At 43.4% G+C, this 17,721-nt stretch overlaps 1 protein-coding gene across 4 annotated transcripts; it reads left to right on the forward strand.

The window, feature by feature from the left end:
* LOC310795155 (myosin light polypeptide 6) lies at positions 1 to 17,483 on the forward strand (the record flags this gene model as incomplete). Of its 4 annotated transcripts, XM_083657205.1 has the most annotated exons (7): positions 2,255 to 2,367; positions 2,794 to 2,821; positions 8,665 to 8,808; positions 9,918 to 10,091; positions 11,013 to 11,090; positions 11,947 to 11,977; positions 16,361 to 17,483. In XM_083657205.1, the coding sequence occupies 6 exons, from the start codon at positions 2,365 to 2,367 to the stop codon at positions 11,973 to 11,975; spliced, it is 456 nt and encodes a 151-aa protein (XP_083513331.1). In that variant the 3' UTR covers positions 11,976 to 11,977; positions 16,361 to 17,483. The 4 variants fall into 4 exon arrangements, with proteins under 4 accessions (XP_083513328.1, XP_083513329.1, XP_083513331.1 ...); XM_083657202.1 differs by lacking the exons at positions 2,255 to 2,367; positions 11,947 to 11,977 and adding an exon at positions 1 to 180; XM_083657203.1 differs by lacking the exons at positions 2,255 to 2,367; positions 2,794 to 2,821; positions 11,947 to 11,977 and adding exons at positions 1 to 180; positions 3,058 to 3,085.
* Between the last annotated feature and the right edge of the window lie 238 nt (positions 17,484 to 17,721).

A 17,721-nucleotide genomic window follows, 5' to 3' on the forward strand; every position in this document is an offset into this window, starting at 1 on the left:
ATGGCCCCTAAAAAAGAGCCCTCCTCAATCAAGAAGACTCCATCACCCGGGGCCCAACCCAGACTGGGACCCCCGTTCCCCTGCCTCCCCGCGACCCCCGTGGCCCCGAGACCGGCTCCGGAGCAGAAACCGAGGATGCTACGTCCCTCAGATTCACCGTTTGACCCCAGCACCTTGGAGGTGAGTGGAGTGGAGCGACTGCTGCTGCGCTTTTACACCGTCCGTGGCAAAGCTAATGTGGGACATTCATAAATCAGCATTATATGCTACTCAATCGAATAGGTCTTATTACCGCTTTACCGTTAACTCATTTCATGTTGAATATAACGTTGAGTTCTCTTATAGGAAACATTTTAAATCTCAGACAGCGATACAGTAAATGGTCTCTCAGAAGTTTCAGAATGATTTGGCACATGTCATATTATGCCATGATTCAAAAAGAATATTATCTCAAATGATTTACAGGGAATATGAACGTAATAGAGACCAACATGCCAGCATGAATCTGGACTGAGGATGAATCAGGCTAAATAAGTGGGGCATTGATGAGAGCAGGGCTGCCTGTCAGTCATTGGCCTCCTTAGAGAGGAAGAGGATGTGCTACTTGTCTAACTTTAGTTCATCAGGCAGGGCATTCAATTCAGTGAGTACATCTTGTGCCCTACAAACAGCTGCTACAAAAGCAAATAATATTACAAGCAGTTCACAATTCGGCATGAAGAGAAAACATATTACTATCATAGACTGCAAAAAATGTCTTCATTGTCCACATTGGCAAAACAACAGAGTGCCTGCAGGGAAAGAAGGCCTATCTATTTATAATATTCTGTCCTGTGACTTCTTAGGCAACCGTTCATAAGACAAATCACAAGTTCTGTGCAATGTATGTGGAGATGTCAAACTTTTTATATTGATAAATGAGCTCGACAGATCACACTTTTTTTTGCGTCAAGGACCCCTAAACTGACACAACATTAGACCCCCATTTGATAAGATTGTGTCCCAGGGTCCCCCATAAGATTTTGCTTTTGTGGTGACCCTCCCACTCTCTTGGCCTCTTGCAAGAGCCTGCGTTGGGGTCGTTAAGCTGATTGGGTGCATCTGGACCCAGTGTACTCGTTGGACTTAAGAAGACCTGAATTTGTGTCTAGTTATTTTCTATTAGTTTTAGTTAATAAATTATTGTTTTAACTTTTACTTTGGTGTATGATGACCCCCCTCATGTGTTACTTCCTTGAGCCGGGTTGTAACATGAACGGAGTCATACACCAAAGTAAAAGTTTAACAATAATCTATGAACTAAAACTAAGGGGAAACAACTACAGTAGACAACACAAACTACATTAAGTAAACACTGAACAAAATGTGTGGATGGAGAGAGACGCACCCAATCAGCCTACACCTGGCTCCTGCAAGACAGCGCCAGGAGAGTGCGGGTCGTCACCACTTTAGATGCTTTCTTACAGAACACGCATGAAACCCATGACCGAGATAGTCATACATTCTGTCAATGTGTTACTTATGGTTGCAATTCTAGTGAAAATAGCTAGCATGGCTGGCTAGAAAATAACCTAAATTATTACTCTTTTTGCTGGGGACCCCCCTCAAAGACCCCTGGGGGTCCCCAGACCGAGAATCACCGCTCTCTAGTGGCCCACATTAGACTTGGCACATTATTTGGGCTTTATAGCTTTGCTGTCATCACCATATACGCTTTGTATGTTCTTCTCTTGAGTGTGTGCTGCAATAATAGACCCTTCTCACGGGGGCCATTTTGTGTCGAAAAGGCAGTAAACACAGGTGCAAGCAAAACATGAATGAGGGTTTCCAACTTCCATGATTGGAATTTGGAAACCCTCATTAGTGTTTTGCTTGCACCTGTGTCTATCCTGCCTTTTCGACACAAAATGGCCGCCGTGAGAAGGGTCTATAATGGTGTAAAAGGGTAGAGAAGAACCACTGTCTCTGGGCTAGATGGACTGACCCATTTAGTTCAACATCACCATACTCCAGCAGCTCCACACCTGTCCTGTCACACTTGCTCCCCCTGGCTGCGTGCTGTGCGCAGTGCGCCTGGCTCTGCTGGCTCTGTCTGACGCACTGCTGGCTGGCTGGTGGGCGGGGCTGTGTCTCTGGTGGGCGTGGCTGTGTCTCTGTGTGACGCGAGGTGAGGCTGGTGGGCGTGGCTGTGTCTCTGTGACGCGGAGGTGAGGGCGTGTCTGTACAGTACTGTGTGTGTGTGTGTGTGTGTGTGTGTGTGTGTGTGGCTGTGCTGTGCTGTGCTGCTGTGTGTAGGCTTGCTCACACATTCTTTGGTTCGCCGACGCCTCGGACTGACACACCTCAGCGGACACACACACAGACATGGTGGGTTTTGACCGTTTCCTCGATATAGCGAACACGACCGCCGTGCTATTAAGGTCTTAATGTTGAGTGCCACGACTTTAGGATGGTCTACTAAGATGGTGTAACTTTGTAAGATGTGGAGTTAGAATCGTTTGATTGGCCAACTTGGGTGCTAGCCGCTAGCGGAAGTGGAAGTTGTGAAGCTAGCAGGGTGAGCTAAAAATGTTGGCAAACACTTTTTTTTATATAACGAAAGCTACCTAACTATCTGCGCGATGTTGTGATTACTAAATGTTCTAGACTCTCGAATCTAGAGTTAATATTTGAGTCCAATAAGTCTTAACCAGAACATGACCATCTTAATCATAACCTATAGGCTAGCTTTGCACTGTGTGTAACGTTAGCAAAAGCCTTCATGTTCATTTAGCCCAATTTCTCTTTGAACAGTCTGACTTCTCGGAAGACCAAATCCTCGGTGAGTTTTGGAGTTTTATGTTGTTGTGACATTTCCAGATGCTCCCTTGTGTTTTGCATGCCTTCATCCTTGCTTGGTTCAGCTGACACTTTCCCCCTGTCGCTCGCTCTCTCTCCTCTCACCTGCCCCCGTCTGTCATCTCTTTGAACGGTAAAACGTTGGTTTGTGGTTAACGTTCTCCTTTTCTTTGACTGTTTCATCACTTCTTTCCACTTGCAACTGCTTGTCCTTTCCAGATTGAGTTTAACCTGGATCAGATTCATGGTAAGTCAGTGATAAAGGACCGACCATCTTAATGGCACAAAACTGATTGCTATCTCAGAGTGTTTTTAGGGTGTGTGATCTGCATAATTTGGTTTCTGGACAACAGTCTCTTGTGTGAGTGAGAGTCGCTTTTGCACTGCTGTACGTCGAAATGTGTCCTAATGTGTGTATCTTGTGGTAATACTAGCTCTACTTACCAGCTGTGCCTGTGTGCTGCACTGTTTATTTATTATGAGAGTCAGTATGTATGTATGTATGTCATTCAGAACAATAATTATTTCATTCTTAAATCCAAACTTAGCCACATCTGTTCTCTGAAGTGTTCTTTCTCTATTGGGGATCTATGAATTCCGGACTGTCAGTTTGCCATAAGAATTTGCCTGTTATCTTCCAAACGGGTCAGTGCGACATCGCCATGATGACTGATGGGTGTGCCCTTTTTTGGTGCTGGACACAAGTGGTGGATTGATGATTTCCATCTTCTCTGGCTGCTTTGTAACCACTGTTGACATACTAGGCTGCTGCCAGCTGAGCTGACTCTCCTCCTCCTTTCCTCCTACTCCTCTCATACCAAATATGGTGTTGGGAAAAGTGCTCGCAGGCCAGAGGGGAAGAGACACATTCCTGAGAACAGGAAAAAACCTCACAACAGTGCTTTTGGAGAAAATGGCCAAAGCCAAACATGATATAAACAGCCTGCCCCTCTGAGAGTCCCCATAATAATCCCCAAATGCAGTTTTTTCAGATTGCAAGATTTTATTTTATCCTCTTTTTTTCAGTTCTTGTCGAGCTTAAAGGGACAGCTCACCCTAAAATCCAAAATACATTCCCTCTCACCTGTAGTGCTATTTATGCATCTATAGAGACACTGCGTAACGCGTCATCATTCAGAAACCACGCCCAAGATGGGGGGGGAAACAGAAACCCCCCCTCCAATCCTGGCGTTCTCCTATGTCGCGTGCATGGTTGCGTGTTGCACAAAAAAATCGTATATACGGAAGATGAACACTCCAACTTACTTCCTTGACAGCTAGATCCACATTTTTCTTCTCGCCAATTCTCAATGGCTTCCTTGTTTTGCTCAGGACTACAACAAAACTTTAACTGCCGATTTTTTACATTTGTTGTCTGCGCAGCCCCACCACACAACAGCTTTTAGTTATGTTTAATTCAAGGAAAATGACGCTGGTGTGTGGAAATGAACGGAGCTTTTCCCCCGTGATGGGCGTGGCCTATTTCATGCAGTGTCTCTATATCGTTTTGTTAGTTGCCTGAGTTTTGGAGATATCGGCTGCAGAATTTCTGCCTTCTCTCCAATACAATGCAACTGGATGGCACTCTGCTTGTGGTGCTCGAAGCACCCAAAAAATACATTTGAAATACATTTGAAAAACTCAACAGCAATGTCTCTTTCCAGAAATCATGACCCCGTTTACTCAAGATAATGCACAGACTTTGTTGTGAGCAGTTTCATGTAGGAACTATTTTCTTTTGCAGTCTCATGTAGGAACTAGCTAGCAGCTAGCGGGTGTAGTTCGGTCAAAAGAAAATAGTTCCTCCATGAAACTGCTCATAACGAGGTCTGTGGATTATGTTGAGTAACGGGGTCATGATTTCTGGAAAGAGACATTGCTGTTGAGTCTTTCAAATGTATTTCTTTGGCACTTTGAGCACCACAAGCCGAGTGCCATCCAGTTCCATTGTATTGGAGAGAAGGCAGAAACTCTGCGGCCGATATCTCCAAAACTCAGGCAACTAACACAAAACGATACAGATGGATAAATAGCACTACAGGTGAGAGGGGATATATGTATTTTGGATTTTAGGGTGAACTGTTCCTTTAACTAGTTTGGCCATGGAGCCATGGCTGATCACGGCTAGGTTACTCCACTCAATCGCCAACAAAATAGTCATTTGTTAATGCGGGCGCCTCGGAAGGCTCGGATAACCTCTCAAGGCCTTATCGGCTATTCAGCATCACAATCAAATATTAATATCAGAGTGGAGTTGTGGGCTTGGCTATTAGCCGGGGTTTCAAATGAGTTTTTTTTTTAAGAGAAGAAACTCTGCCAAGTCAGACAGACAGTTGCTCCAACTGGTAGAGCTAATGCACTCTGTCACACTGCTGTTGCATTCATCTGATTGGTCAGTCTTTTGATTGCTGCCATAAAATGATGAGATATTACAAGATAAACAAACAAATGTAAGCAATGGGTCATTTGCAGGTTGTTTAGCTAGCTGAGGGTTTTAATTGTTATTCATTTTGCACGTGGTGGACTGACTCCATGGTTATGTTCAATTGTTAGCACTATTTCCTGTAAATGTTTTTTAAAACCTGGTGGTGTGTTCATTCAGTATGCAGCACGTGTCATTCACAACATAACTCTTAAGCATAAAAATGTTGGAAGCTTGATTCAGCATGTTTTGTGTATGTGTGTGTGTGTGTGTGTGTGTGTCTCAAATATTACACCCACCCCTCACTAAAATCTCACAGCAAGCTTGAAATCTAAGTCCTAATTGTGGTATCCAGTAGGGATGCCCTGCTATTAAATTTTTGGCCAATACCAATAACCGATATTAACGTTATGGCCGATAACTAGGGGTGCACCGATCACGTTTTTTGCCACCGATCACCGATTGCCGATCACCTATGAGAAATATCTGCCCAACCGATCATCGACCGATCACCGATTACCGATTACCGATCACCGATATATATATATATACGCCCTGGGGTGTCCGTAAAAACACGAGGCAGGAGACAGATGGGAGTTCAACCGTTTAGTTGTCAGTTCTCTTCAGTACAGTACAGCAGTATAGGCTCTTTACAGCATTATGACAGGAATAGTAGGATTGTGTGTGGTCTGGAAAAAGGAGGCAATAAAATATACAAACAGGTCAGTAACCAAGCTTGCTGTTATATAGGCCAATTATAGTGATAATTAACAACTAATAATATATAAATGATAATTAGGTAAACTGTAAGTCAGTTACTCTTAAACACCAGTCTTGAACCATGACTAAAGCCAAAGAGCTCCCACTCATAGAACCGGGGTTATGCACAATAACCGTCATACATTGGGATCCGCATCGAACGAACATCAAAACGACCCGCCCATCAAGGCCGAGTTACAGTGTTATAATTAGCAGCACTATGAGTGCGATCTACATAATGGTGACAGGGTTACATGACGGGAGAAACAACAGAATCACAAGCTACACACGAGCTAAACTCCATCTGAGTAGTGGCATTAATTAGCGCAACAGACAATCAAACCGCACTAAGTGCACGCCTAAACAAACGTTATTGCAATGATTGCAGGTAGATCGATCTAAAACCAAAAGGGAATGCAATACAGGAATATTAACATAATAATGACTTACTGGTTGGTCATATACGCACACATGGAAGAAGGGGATTAGAACATGTTCAACTGATGTCCGAAGAAAGGAAGAAAGTCCGTCTGAACGGAGCGCACATCCACATACTCAGCCGCACACTTTCGCTTCCTTCAAAGTGCCCGCGGGAACATCAATGCTTGCGTGGAAATTGTCTGTGTGTGCGCGTGCACTACCCCGACTACCACAGTAGCACCGTGTCAATCTGGGACTTTAATACACACGGACTTAACAGCATGCAAATGCCTCGGTAGGCGGGAGGACTGGAGGTAACTTCTCTCTGCTGAGTCTGCTCTAATCACCAGCTGATTTGTGTGATTCAAAGACGCAAGGGGTGTGTTGACAGTCTGGTGCGGTGTGTGCATGGAGGTGAGTACACTGACGAAAGCAAAGCGTGTGCTTTGCAACACAATGATATAAACGTTAGAGCACAATATGAAAGTTAAACGATAGACATTGAAGACATGAAAATGGGCTGCCTCATGTTTCTCACGTGCAGCATGATCGGCTATGCGATCGGCGACAATAAAGGAATATCGGAAACAGCAGATCACATATTTGAGGTCCAAATCGGCCGATACAGATTGCGTGTCGATCGATCGGTGCACCCCTACCGATAACCAATATTTACCGATATCGATATGATCTGTATTTAAAAAAAAATCTAATCATAATCAAATGTTCTACCTGCTGGAAAAACACATGTAAACACTGTGAATTTGAAAAAGTAGTGTTTAATTATTTCCAAAATATTTGGAAAAGCCCATAAAATCATACATTTACCGCATTGTTTCATCTCAATATGAAAATTTTGGCCGATACGATAACCAATATTAACGTTGCTGTTATTTCGCTCATCGGACCGATATGATATGAAAATGACCAACATCGGCCGATGCGGATATGATTGCCGATGGATATATCGTACATCCTTAAATGAATGCGGGGAGTTTGGAGACGCTGCCTTGGACATGGTTGACCTGTATCATTCTAATGTATCCTTCACCCTTGTGCTTCTAAGGATTAAACAAATGTTTATCAAATTTATAAAAATGTATAAAATAGTTCCGGTCCTTGATTACGATTGGCCGAGCCGCGTTCAAAGCCGTCACACTTTGAAAACCCCTGTACTAGACCTACTACAACATGCAGGCTAATCTTGCCCAAGTCTTTTGAAAAGAATCATGATAAGTAAGTGCTCAGGTATCCCAACCCCCCCCCCCCCCCCAACCACCTACTTTCCAGACATACTTTAAAATTTAAATTAAACAATACACTCTAATTATCCTGGCTAGACTGGCCCATGATACCTGATCAGGCTCGACAACCTGCTGCTGTAAGCTGCCTGCTCATTTGACTTTTTAAAGGGCAGGTTGATCTAACCAACTTGATGAAAACAGACCAGACCGATAGTATATAATAATAATAATAAAATATATATATATATATATATATACAGATCCTTTCAAAAAAAAAATATCATGGAAATACTATGGATGACTGTGGGCTTCAGCAGATTGTCAAGCAAAGACGATTAAAAAATTTGGCAGAGATTCAGAGGGAGTGGACTGAGGCTGGAGTCAGTCATAACCGTCATAACTGAGAAGTAACTGCAGATTTTCTTCACACTATTCAAATTTCTTGAAATACTGTTTTGGGGGGTTTTCTGGAGCTGTAGGCTAAAATTATGAAAAATGAAACAAATAAAGGCTAGACATATTTCACTTTGTGTGTAATGAATCTATAATCTATGAAAGTTTCACTTTTTGAAAGGAATTATGGGAAAAAACAACTTTTCCATGATATTCAAATTTTTTGGAAAGGATCTGTGTGTGTGTGTGTGTATATATATATATATATATATATATATATATATATATATATATATATATATATATATATATATATAAACTAAAATGTAGGCCTTCAAGAAGAGTACAGATTGATTAACAAAACTAAAGTCACTCATCTTGATCTGTGCTTTCTCTACACTGCTTGTTCTCACCATCTGTCCTGACTCCTGATGCTTTTCTATTTCATATATCTCCCAATTAACTCCACTTAATAATAAGCCTGTCTCCATATCATCCTCCCATACATACATACAGTGTGGACTCCTCTCTCCTCCTCATGGAGTCCCTGCTCTAAAGCCTGGGTGGTGTGTCTGTGTTCCCCTGCAGAGTTTAAGGAGGCCTTCCTGCTCTTCGACAGGACGGGTGATGGGAAGATCAGCTACAGCCAGTGTGGGGACGTCATGCGGGCCCTGGGACAGAACCCCGTCAACGCTGAGGTGCTCAAGGTTCTGGGCAACCCCAAGGCTGAGGGTGAGGGGAAGATACTACCGTATATCTTTATAAGGAGTGGGAATATCATGTCCCATTTGAAAAGCTGTAGGCTCTTTCACACACAGATCGCGCAAAAATTGCCGTTTAGGAGTCCCGCAAAGACCGCACCCTCGCCACAGAAATTGCTTTCACACAGAGCCAAGCAGCACGGCCACATTCCCGTGCTGCTGTGTACTTTCAGGTGAAATCCCCTGCTCCCGGATTGAAAGGCGAGCGGAGGGATTTTCAGCTCCTCCTAGCCCAAATGAATATTTTCATAGGTTAGTGTATCCTAGGCTACTGTATGATGAACGAACGAGCGCCCGCATATCAAACAGCTGCAGTCTGCATAACGTTCGTCGGGGGAATAGTATAGGCTATAAATGCACATGACTACTTAACGTTAGTAGTTTTTGTAAGGGAATGCACAGAGCTGATTTCGAGAGGGAATAACCTCAGACCAACTCGCCACAGACAGCTATAGCCCTCTGAAGCTTATTATTATATCCGTTAATTGTACCTACTAATGTCAACATCGTTTGAGCATAAAGCCTAACCGCGCGGAGCATTCCTCCTGGCGTCCCTGCAGTCATGATTGTATAGGCTACTTTTTTTACTTTCACTCCTGCACTTTCTTGATACATGAGGTGATTTCCCCTGTAATTTTTTTTATGAATGAGCTGACCATTCGCACCTTTTCCGGCTCGCTGCGACGACCTTTCAAATGGAGGCGGGTTGCCAGGTAACCCGGCGCTGTGACTACCTCCCGTCGCGGGACAAAAGGCGTAAAACAATTGTCCACCAAAGCGCGTTCACGACTTTCACATCGGAGGCGCTAATCCTATTTTCCGTGCATTTTTCGGCTTTCAAGGCCGGTGTGAAAGAGCCTATTGATACTGTTTTCAGTGCACAGTTTCCCCCCTAGGAAAGTGTCTAGAATTTGTATTAATTATTATTATTATTATTATTATTATTATTATTATTATTATTATTAATTTTCCATCATTTGTTATCTTTTATTTGGGATGCTGTTAGCCATTTTTGTAGTTTTGTAGCTGTGCGTTCATTGTGACTTGTCTCATGGATTCTGTCTTCCTCGTCGTTAGCAGAGATGAACTACAAGATGCTGGACTTTGAGCAGTTCCTGCCGATGCTCCAGGCCATCGCTAAGAACAAGGACCAGGGCTCCTTTGAGGACTTTGTGGAGGGACTGCGCGTCTTTGACAAGGAGGGCAACGGTACAGTGATGGGTGCAGAGCTGCGTCACGTCCTCACCACGCTAGGTAGGTTCACATTTCATCATAATAAAAGTCACTTTTAATAGAAAATAAGGTGTATTTTTCACACACACTATTTATGTCGGAGAACTTGACAATATTGTAACTGAATTATTTATTTTTCCCCTTTATATTGTATTCATGGCCCAAATATTTATCTGTAGAGGAAATAAATATAATTATATAATTTAAAGGGACAGCGAGCTCACCCTAAAATCCAAAATACATATTTTCCCTCTCACCTGTAGTGCTATTTATCCATCTACATAATTTTGTGTTAGTTCCCTGAGTTTTGGAGATATCGGCCCTAGAGGTGTCTGCCTTCTCTCCAATACAATGGAACTGGATGGCACTCGGCTTGTGGTACTCAAAGCAACAAAAACATACATTTGAAAAACTCAACAGCAATGTCTTTTGTCTTTCCAGAAATCATGAAATGGTTACTAAAGATAATCTACAAACCTTGTTGTGAGCAGTTTCATGTAGGAACTATTTTCTTTAGACCGAACTACACCCACTAGCTGCTAGCTAGTTCCTACATGAAACTGCAAAAGAAAATAGTTCCTACATGAAACTGCTCATAACTAGGTCTGTAGATTATCTTGAGTAACTGGGTCATGATTTCTGGGTTTCTCAAATGTTTTTGACATTTTGAGCACCACAAGCCGAGTGCCATCCAGTTCCATTGTATTGGAGAGAAGGCAGAAACTCTGTGGCCGATATCTCCAAAACTCAGGCAACTAACACAAAACAAGCTAGATGGATAAATAGCAGTACAGGTAAGAAGAAAAATATGTAATTTAGATTTTAGGGTGAGCTGTCCCTTTTAATGTTGTTGTTTTTCTATTGTCCATTTATTTATCTGGAAATGTGAAGTCCTTGGTTGTCACATTGAAAATGCATGGTGATATCATCTCACCCACGTAGGCGAGAAGATGACAGAGGAGGAAGTGGAGACGCTCTTGGCGGGACACGAAGATCCAAACGGCTGCATCAATTATGAAGGTGAGGGCGGGGGGTGTGTGTGTGTGTGAGGGGGGGGGGGGGGGGTAGACAGGAACAGGATGGCTGCTAGCTACTAATTAGGCTGATGGTGTGTGTGTGTGTGTGTGTGTGTGTGTGTGTGTGTGTGTGTGTGTGTGTGTGTGTGTGTGTGTGTGTGTGTGTGTGACGATGCTGTTGACTTAAACCTGTAAACCGCTCGGTCTGACGGACCATCATAACCGCTCATGACGACGTGGTTGTGAAGCCTTGGTCATGCATGACACTGCATGTGTGCTGTGTTGAGAATAAGATATGTAATAATATGTAACTGCTGCATATATATATATAGATATAGATATAGATGTGTGTGTGTATATGTAAATAGTATGAGATTTGTGTTGAAGCAGATGAAGGCATTCTGAAGGCAGCCATTGGAAGCAGTTGATAATTGCTAACGGAAACTTACAGATGTAACAAGGCTGCCAGCCAAGATCCTTGGCAGAAGATAGAACAGAAACGTAACGTAATATACTTCAAATTAAATTAACATAACTTAACTTAAACCAATTCAACCTCCTAATAAACAGGCTAAATATAATTAGTTTCTCTAAAGCAATGTCCCATAATCTGGGACATTGCTGTTATGGTCTAACAAAGTTCAGCTCTGTGGTATGGCAGCCGGCTGGCAGCTGAAGATTGTTGTCTCTGTAATGGAGTCTCTTTGGAGGAGGTGGGCAGAGGGGGTGTGTCTGTCTATGCAGGTTACTGACAGTAACGTACTGTCTCCTGTTACACAGCCTAAGATGTCCGCTCACCTGACACGCGTGCTTCATTATGAATACCATGTTGATGCCATGTCACTGTTCTTCCTCCACAGCCTTTGTCCGCCACATCATGTCAGGCTGAGGGTCGGTACGAGCGTTGGGTATACCATGAGGTGGCACCCCCAGGCCTTCCTGCTTTTAGATCCCCCGTTTAATAAGCCACTCCCACTAGGCCAGCTTAACTCTGATCAGATCTACCCACTAGACCAGCTTAACTCTGATCAGCTCTACCCACTAGGCCAGCTTAACTCTGATCATCTCTACCTACTAGGCCAGCTTAACTCTGATCAGCTCTACCCACTAGGCCAGCTTAACTCTGATCATCTCTACCCACTAGACCAGCTTAACTCTGATCAGATCTACCCACTAGGCCAGCTTAACTCTGATCAGATCTACCCACTAGGCCAGCTTAACTCTGATCAGCTCTACCCACTAGGCCAGCTTAACTCTGATCATCTCTACCTACTAGGCCAGCTTAACTCTGATCAGCTCTACCCACTAGGCCAGCTTAACTCTGATCATCTCTACCCACTAGACCAGCTTAACTCTGATCATCTCTACCCACTAGGCCAGCTTAACTCTGATCATCTCTACCCACTAGACCAGCTTAACTCTGATCATCTCTACCCACTAGGCCAGCTTAACTCTGATCAGATCTACCCACTAGGCCAGCTTAACTCTGATCATCTCTACCCACTAGGTCAGCTTAACTCTGATCATCTCTACCTACTAGGCCAGCTTAACTCTGATCATCTCTACCCACTAGGTCAGCTTAACTCTGATCATCTCTACCCACTAGACCAGCTTAACTCTGATCAGCTCTACCCACTAGGCCAGCTTAACTCTGATCATCTCTACCTACTAGGCCAGCTTAACTCTGATCAGCTCTACCCACTAGACCAGCTTAACTCTGATCATCTCTACCCACTAGGCCAGCTTAACGCTGATCAGATCTACCCACTAGGTCAGCTTAACTCTGATCATCTCTACCCACTAGGCCAGCTTAACTCTGATCATCTCTACCCACTAGACCAGCTTAACTCTGATCATCTCTAACCACTAGGCCAGCTTAACTCTGATCAGCTCTACCCACTAGGCCAGCTTAACTCTGATCATCTCTACCCACTAGACCAGCTTAACTCTGATCATCTCTACCCACTAGGCCAGCTTAAAGGCCGGCTTTACCGTGGGGAATATGAATATATATTAAATCTCACGCCCCTAAGGTTTTCGAATCCGTTGAAATTTTTGGAATTGGTTGTTTCCCGCCAGAGTTATCACCAGAAATCCACTCTGTGTGGAGGGGGGGGGGGTGGTGGAGGGGAGGGGCGGGTGCGGGGACCCGAAATACTACATTTCCCACAATGCACTGGGCTCGCGTGGCCTTCGTTTACATGCCCACCCCTCAGGCATTTGGCTGATATCAAACTCCAGTAGGTGGCGGTAATGCACATATATGTTTGCCAACCGCCATAAAACTCAAAGAAGAAGAAGAAGGCTTCGACAATAAAACAAGAGAAGAAGAAAAAATCGAAAATAAAATTGCACCAAATTGCACCAAATTTGAACCGATGTATATATGTCGGGAGATGTCTTCATAAAAAAGATTTCATGCATTTTAAGGCATTTTCGTAGGAGTTACGCGCATCTGATGTTGTAACTATTTTCTGTAAAAATGTGTAAAAATGGGTACATTGCTCAGCGTTGATTTCCTTACTTCAACTCACCTACTACTAGATGTAAAATTTGACGAGCTTTCCAATGCCGCCAGTCCCGTGTCTTTTGGTGCTTCCGTTCCAGAGATATGGTCTCTTGGCAAGGAGCTATGGAAAGCTAACCTAGCTACAGTATGCTATGCGGTTGAACAAGATGGCTGCCTTTTGCTTTTCGTCGAGAGCTCTGAAGGGGCGTGGAGGACCTCTAGAGGCGGGACCATGGCTCACAAGACTTGTAGTTCATAGGCGCTCAAGTTCCGCAAGCGGGGAGGGAAGCCGGGTGACGCGTAACGCGTCATCCGGCCTCCCTAAAATATGTGAGAGATGCCTGATAGGTCAGGCAGTGAAGCTCCAATTTCAAAAATTTCAACGGATTCTAAAACCTTAGGGGCGTGAGATTTAATATATATTCATATTCCCCACGGTAAAGCCGTCCTTTAACTCTGATCTGATCTACCCACTAGACCAGCTTTACTCTGATCAGCTCTACCTACTAGACCAGCTTAACTCTGATCAGCTCTACCTACTAGACCAGCTTAACTCTGATCAGCTCTACCCACTAGGCCATCTTAACTCTGATCAGCTCTAGTTCTGCTCTCCATAGTGCCATCGTGCATGAGATCAATACGCTGTCCCCAGGTAGCGGTGACCTGTTAGCAGGCCGTGGGGGGAAGGCCTGGTGGTCCCCCTCATCTTAATGTCCTGAGGCTTTGACCCATGTGTTAGCCTCCTGCTGTCCTGTCCTGTCCTCTCTGTCCTGCAGCCTTCTGCCTTGGCCCCCTGGCTGCAGCATGCCCCCTCTCTCTCTCTCTGCATGTGTCTGGACATCCCCTCCCTGTGCAGGGGGGATATGGTAGACACACAGGGAAGCCACTGGTCTCACTCGGGTCTCAGAGCTGGGGACGCTCTGGTGGCCGGTGGCTGGTCATTGCAGCCACCTTCTCACTGTGGGGTGTAGAGGTCACAAGGCTGCTCTCTTAGTTACATGTTTGCATGTGAATGGTGACATAGAGAGCCAAAGTGAAACGTCACTTCCTGCTTCAGCACTGTACCAGAGATTTTCATCCGCCATTTATTTTCCCATAGACATTTCGTAAAATGCTTATCAAAATAGTTTTACTTGGTCAAACCAAACGGTTCAGTTAGAAACTGGAGAGACGGCCACATAACATTTCACTCAGACCAAAACGTAAAAAACTCCTGATTTAAACCAAATATTTTTTCGATTGTTGTTTTTTTAAGTTTTGGTTCCAGTGAAATGTTCTATGGTCTCTCTCGATTCTAAATATAGCTGAACCATTTGGTTTGAACAAGTACAACTATTTTTATAAGCATTTTATGAAATATCTATGGGAAAATAAATGGCGGATGAAAATCTCTTGGTACAGTGCTGAAGCAGGAAGTGACGTTCACTTTGCCTCTCTATTAGAATAGACTTTCCCCGCCACTTTCGGTGTGGACTTTCAAGCCTCCAAAGAGGGCACAGAGAGAGAGAGAAACCAGAATATACCAATATTTATACATGCATACTACAGTACAGAACATGCCAGTATACAGTACTGGACCACCCCCACTGGGTTATACCACTTTTCACACACACTGTATTACATGTTTGCAGTAGAGCATCATGCATTTTAGAATAGGGGTGGGAATCTCAGACGCAGAGAGTAACTCACGATACGTTAGTATCACGATACTTTTCCCTCGATAATGATGGTATCACGATACTTTTCCCTCGATAATGATGGTATCACGATACTTTTCCCTCGATAATGATGGTATCACGATACAGCGATACAGCAATAATCGATACAGTGCAGGACATTTTTCATGCATGATGCTGCATCATGAAGACATCTGTTTAAATGAGTAGGAAAAGATACCCGTAAAAAAAAGCAAAAAGCAAGAATTAACGTAGTTATTCACAGAATTGACGTGAAATAATGTACAGCAAAGTGCGTTATTGCATAGTGCCTTTTTTAACACACGCTGAATGCAACGTGCCATGACACGTGAAGTTTACAAGGGTACAAAATAACGCCTCGCTAAAATCTTTTCAATCTGTGCAAATTAAAGTTGACCGAAAACCAAAACATAAATGAGTGCAAAAAAAAATACAAGATAAATGTCACGATAATTTCAAGAGGATCACGATCGATATATCGCTATTTTGTTTTTTCGTCCCACCCTTATGATAGAAATGTTAGTTATTAGAGTATATTTATTCACCAGCTTTGGGAGAGTGAACCAGTCCCTCCTTCTACTAACCAGATCATTGGCGTGAATTTGCTCGTGTGCTGGTTGTTCTCTCTCTCTTCTCCTGACGGAAGCCGATTTGTTGCCGGGGGGGCAATCTTTTGATCTGACTCCTCCCCTTCTCTCTGCTTCTCCAGTAAGAGGAGAGCAAACGGTGGTGATGACGATGGGCTTCTCTAACCAACTTCTTCTTCTCGGACGCTAAGACCCCAGCCAAATCCACGTGGTTTGGCTGTTGAGGAGATAAGAGATGACGAGCTCACCTCCTTCTCTCCCAGTCCCACCCTCTTTAATCCTTCTTTCCTCCTTAACGGGTGGGGGGCAGAACGTGGGAGAACGTCCTCCAAATGCAGCATCTCCCCACCATGGCTCACCACCACCAGCAGTGGGACGAGGAGGAGAAGGAGGCCCCCTTGGCTCCAGATGCTGTAGTTGGAGTGGATCTCATAAGCTTTGGTGTCTCATGCTTGTCTTCTCCTCTTCTCTCTCTTCACAGAACTGGTCAGGATGGTCATGAACGGCTGAAGATGAAGAACATCCCCCTCCTCCCCTCATTTTTTTTGTTCCACTTCCTTTACCCAGTCACATGTACCCTCTTTTTGCAGTTTCACACATCTTTATTCTTTTAAGAAGTGCCTTTACATTACATTCCCCATTTGAAGACCACAAACGAGCCTGGCTGTTGCCACCCAGGACCCCGTTCACACATGTGACCAAACCCGCATGCAATTAGGAGCCTTTGTGCTTGCATAGTCTGCAATAACATTCTGAAATGCAGCACTTAAGACTACCTGTCTTTGGACGATGATAGATTTGTCTGTCCATGTCGGTTGGGATATAGAGAGGCAAAGTGATCGCCTACTTCCTGCTTCAGCACCGTACCCGAGAGTTTTATCCGCCCTTTATTTTCTCATAGACATTTCGTAAAATGCTTATAAAAATGGTTTTACTTCCTCAAATCAAATGGTTCAGCTATATTTAGAATCGGGAGAGACCATAGAACATTTCACTCAGACCAAAACTATAAAAAATAAAAAATAAACGAAAAAATATTTTCTTTAAATCCGCAAAAAAAAACACGTTTTGGTCCGAGGGAAATGTTAAGCGATCTCTCCTGTTTCTAAATATATCTGAACCGTTTGAACAAGTAAAACTATTTTTACGGCTGCTGCAGAATCGCCTCACAACGATATGTGGATCGAAGTGAAGTGACCCGACCACCATGTTAGTCTGTTCAGTTGTTGAAATACTTGTTTAGAATTTTTATCTTTATCTTCATTTCCTTGCAGGACATTTGAATTTGATGATAAATAATTAATAATAAATAAATGGCGGATGAAAATCTCTGGTACAGTGCTGAAGCAGGAAGTAGGCGGTCACTTTGCCTCTCTATTGGTATGTAGAGTGAATGTCAGCGACCTACTGTATTATTGGCTAAGACTTGCTTTGGCTCGGGACATGTCCCTCCCTACCTGCTGCCAGAGCTATGCAGTAAACCAATATGTGTATTTAAAAGCCATACAATCATAAGGTAGAAAATAAAACATTTCCATTGGTTCCATCCATAATTTGTTGCTGCCTTTTAAATAAATGTTTTTTTTTCTTCTTCTGAAAACTTATGTTGGTTGTTGTGTGCTGATTTATTTGAGAGGTTGATGTGATAGAATGAGGCACAACTTATTTATTTACACATTTTAATGGATTTTAGTGGAGATATTTGGCACTGCAGTGCATATTTCGCACTGATGTATTTGCACTATATTTCCATTGACAGAAGAGGGCAGTGTTGCTGCTGAAATCTACTCTATGAATTCAGTTGGTTGCCTTCTAGTCAATTTGATTTAGAAAAATATGTCA

The sequence above is a fragment of the Poromitra crassiceps genome (assembly GCF_964638095.1).
Source record: "Poromitra crassiceps genome assembly, chromosome: 20".
Taxonomy (NCBI): Eukaryota; Metazoa; Chordata; class Actinopteri; order Beryciformes; family Melamphaidae; genus Poromitra; species Poromitra crassiceps.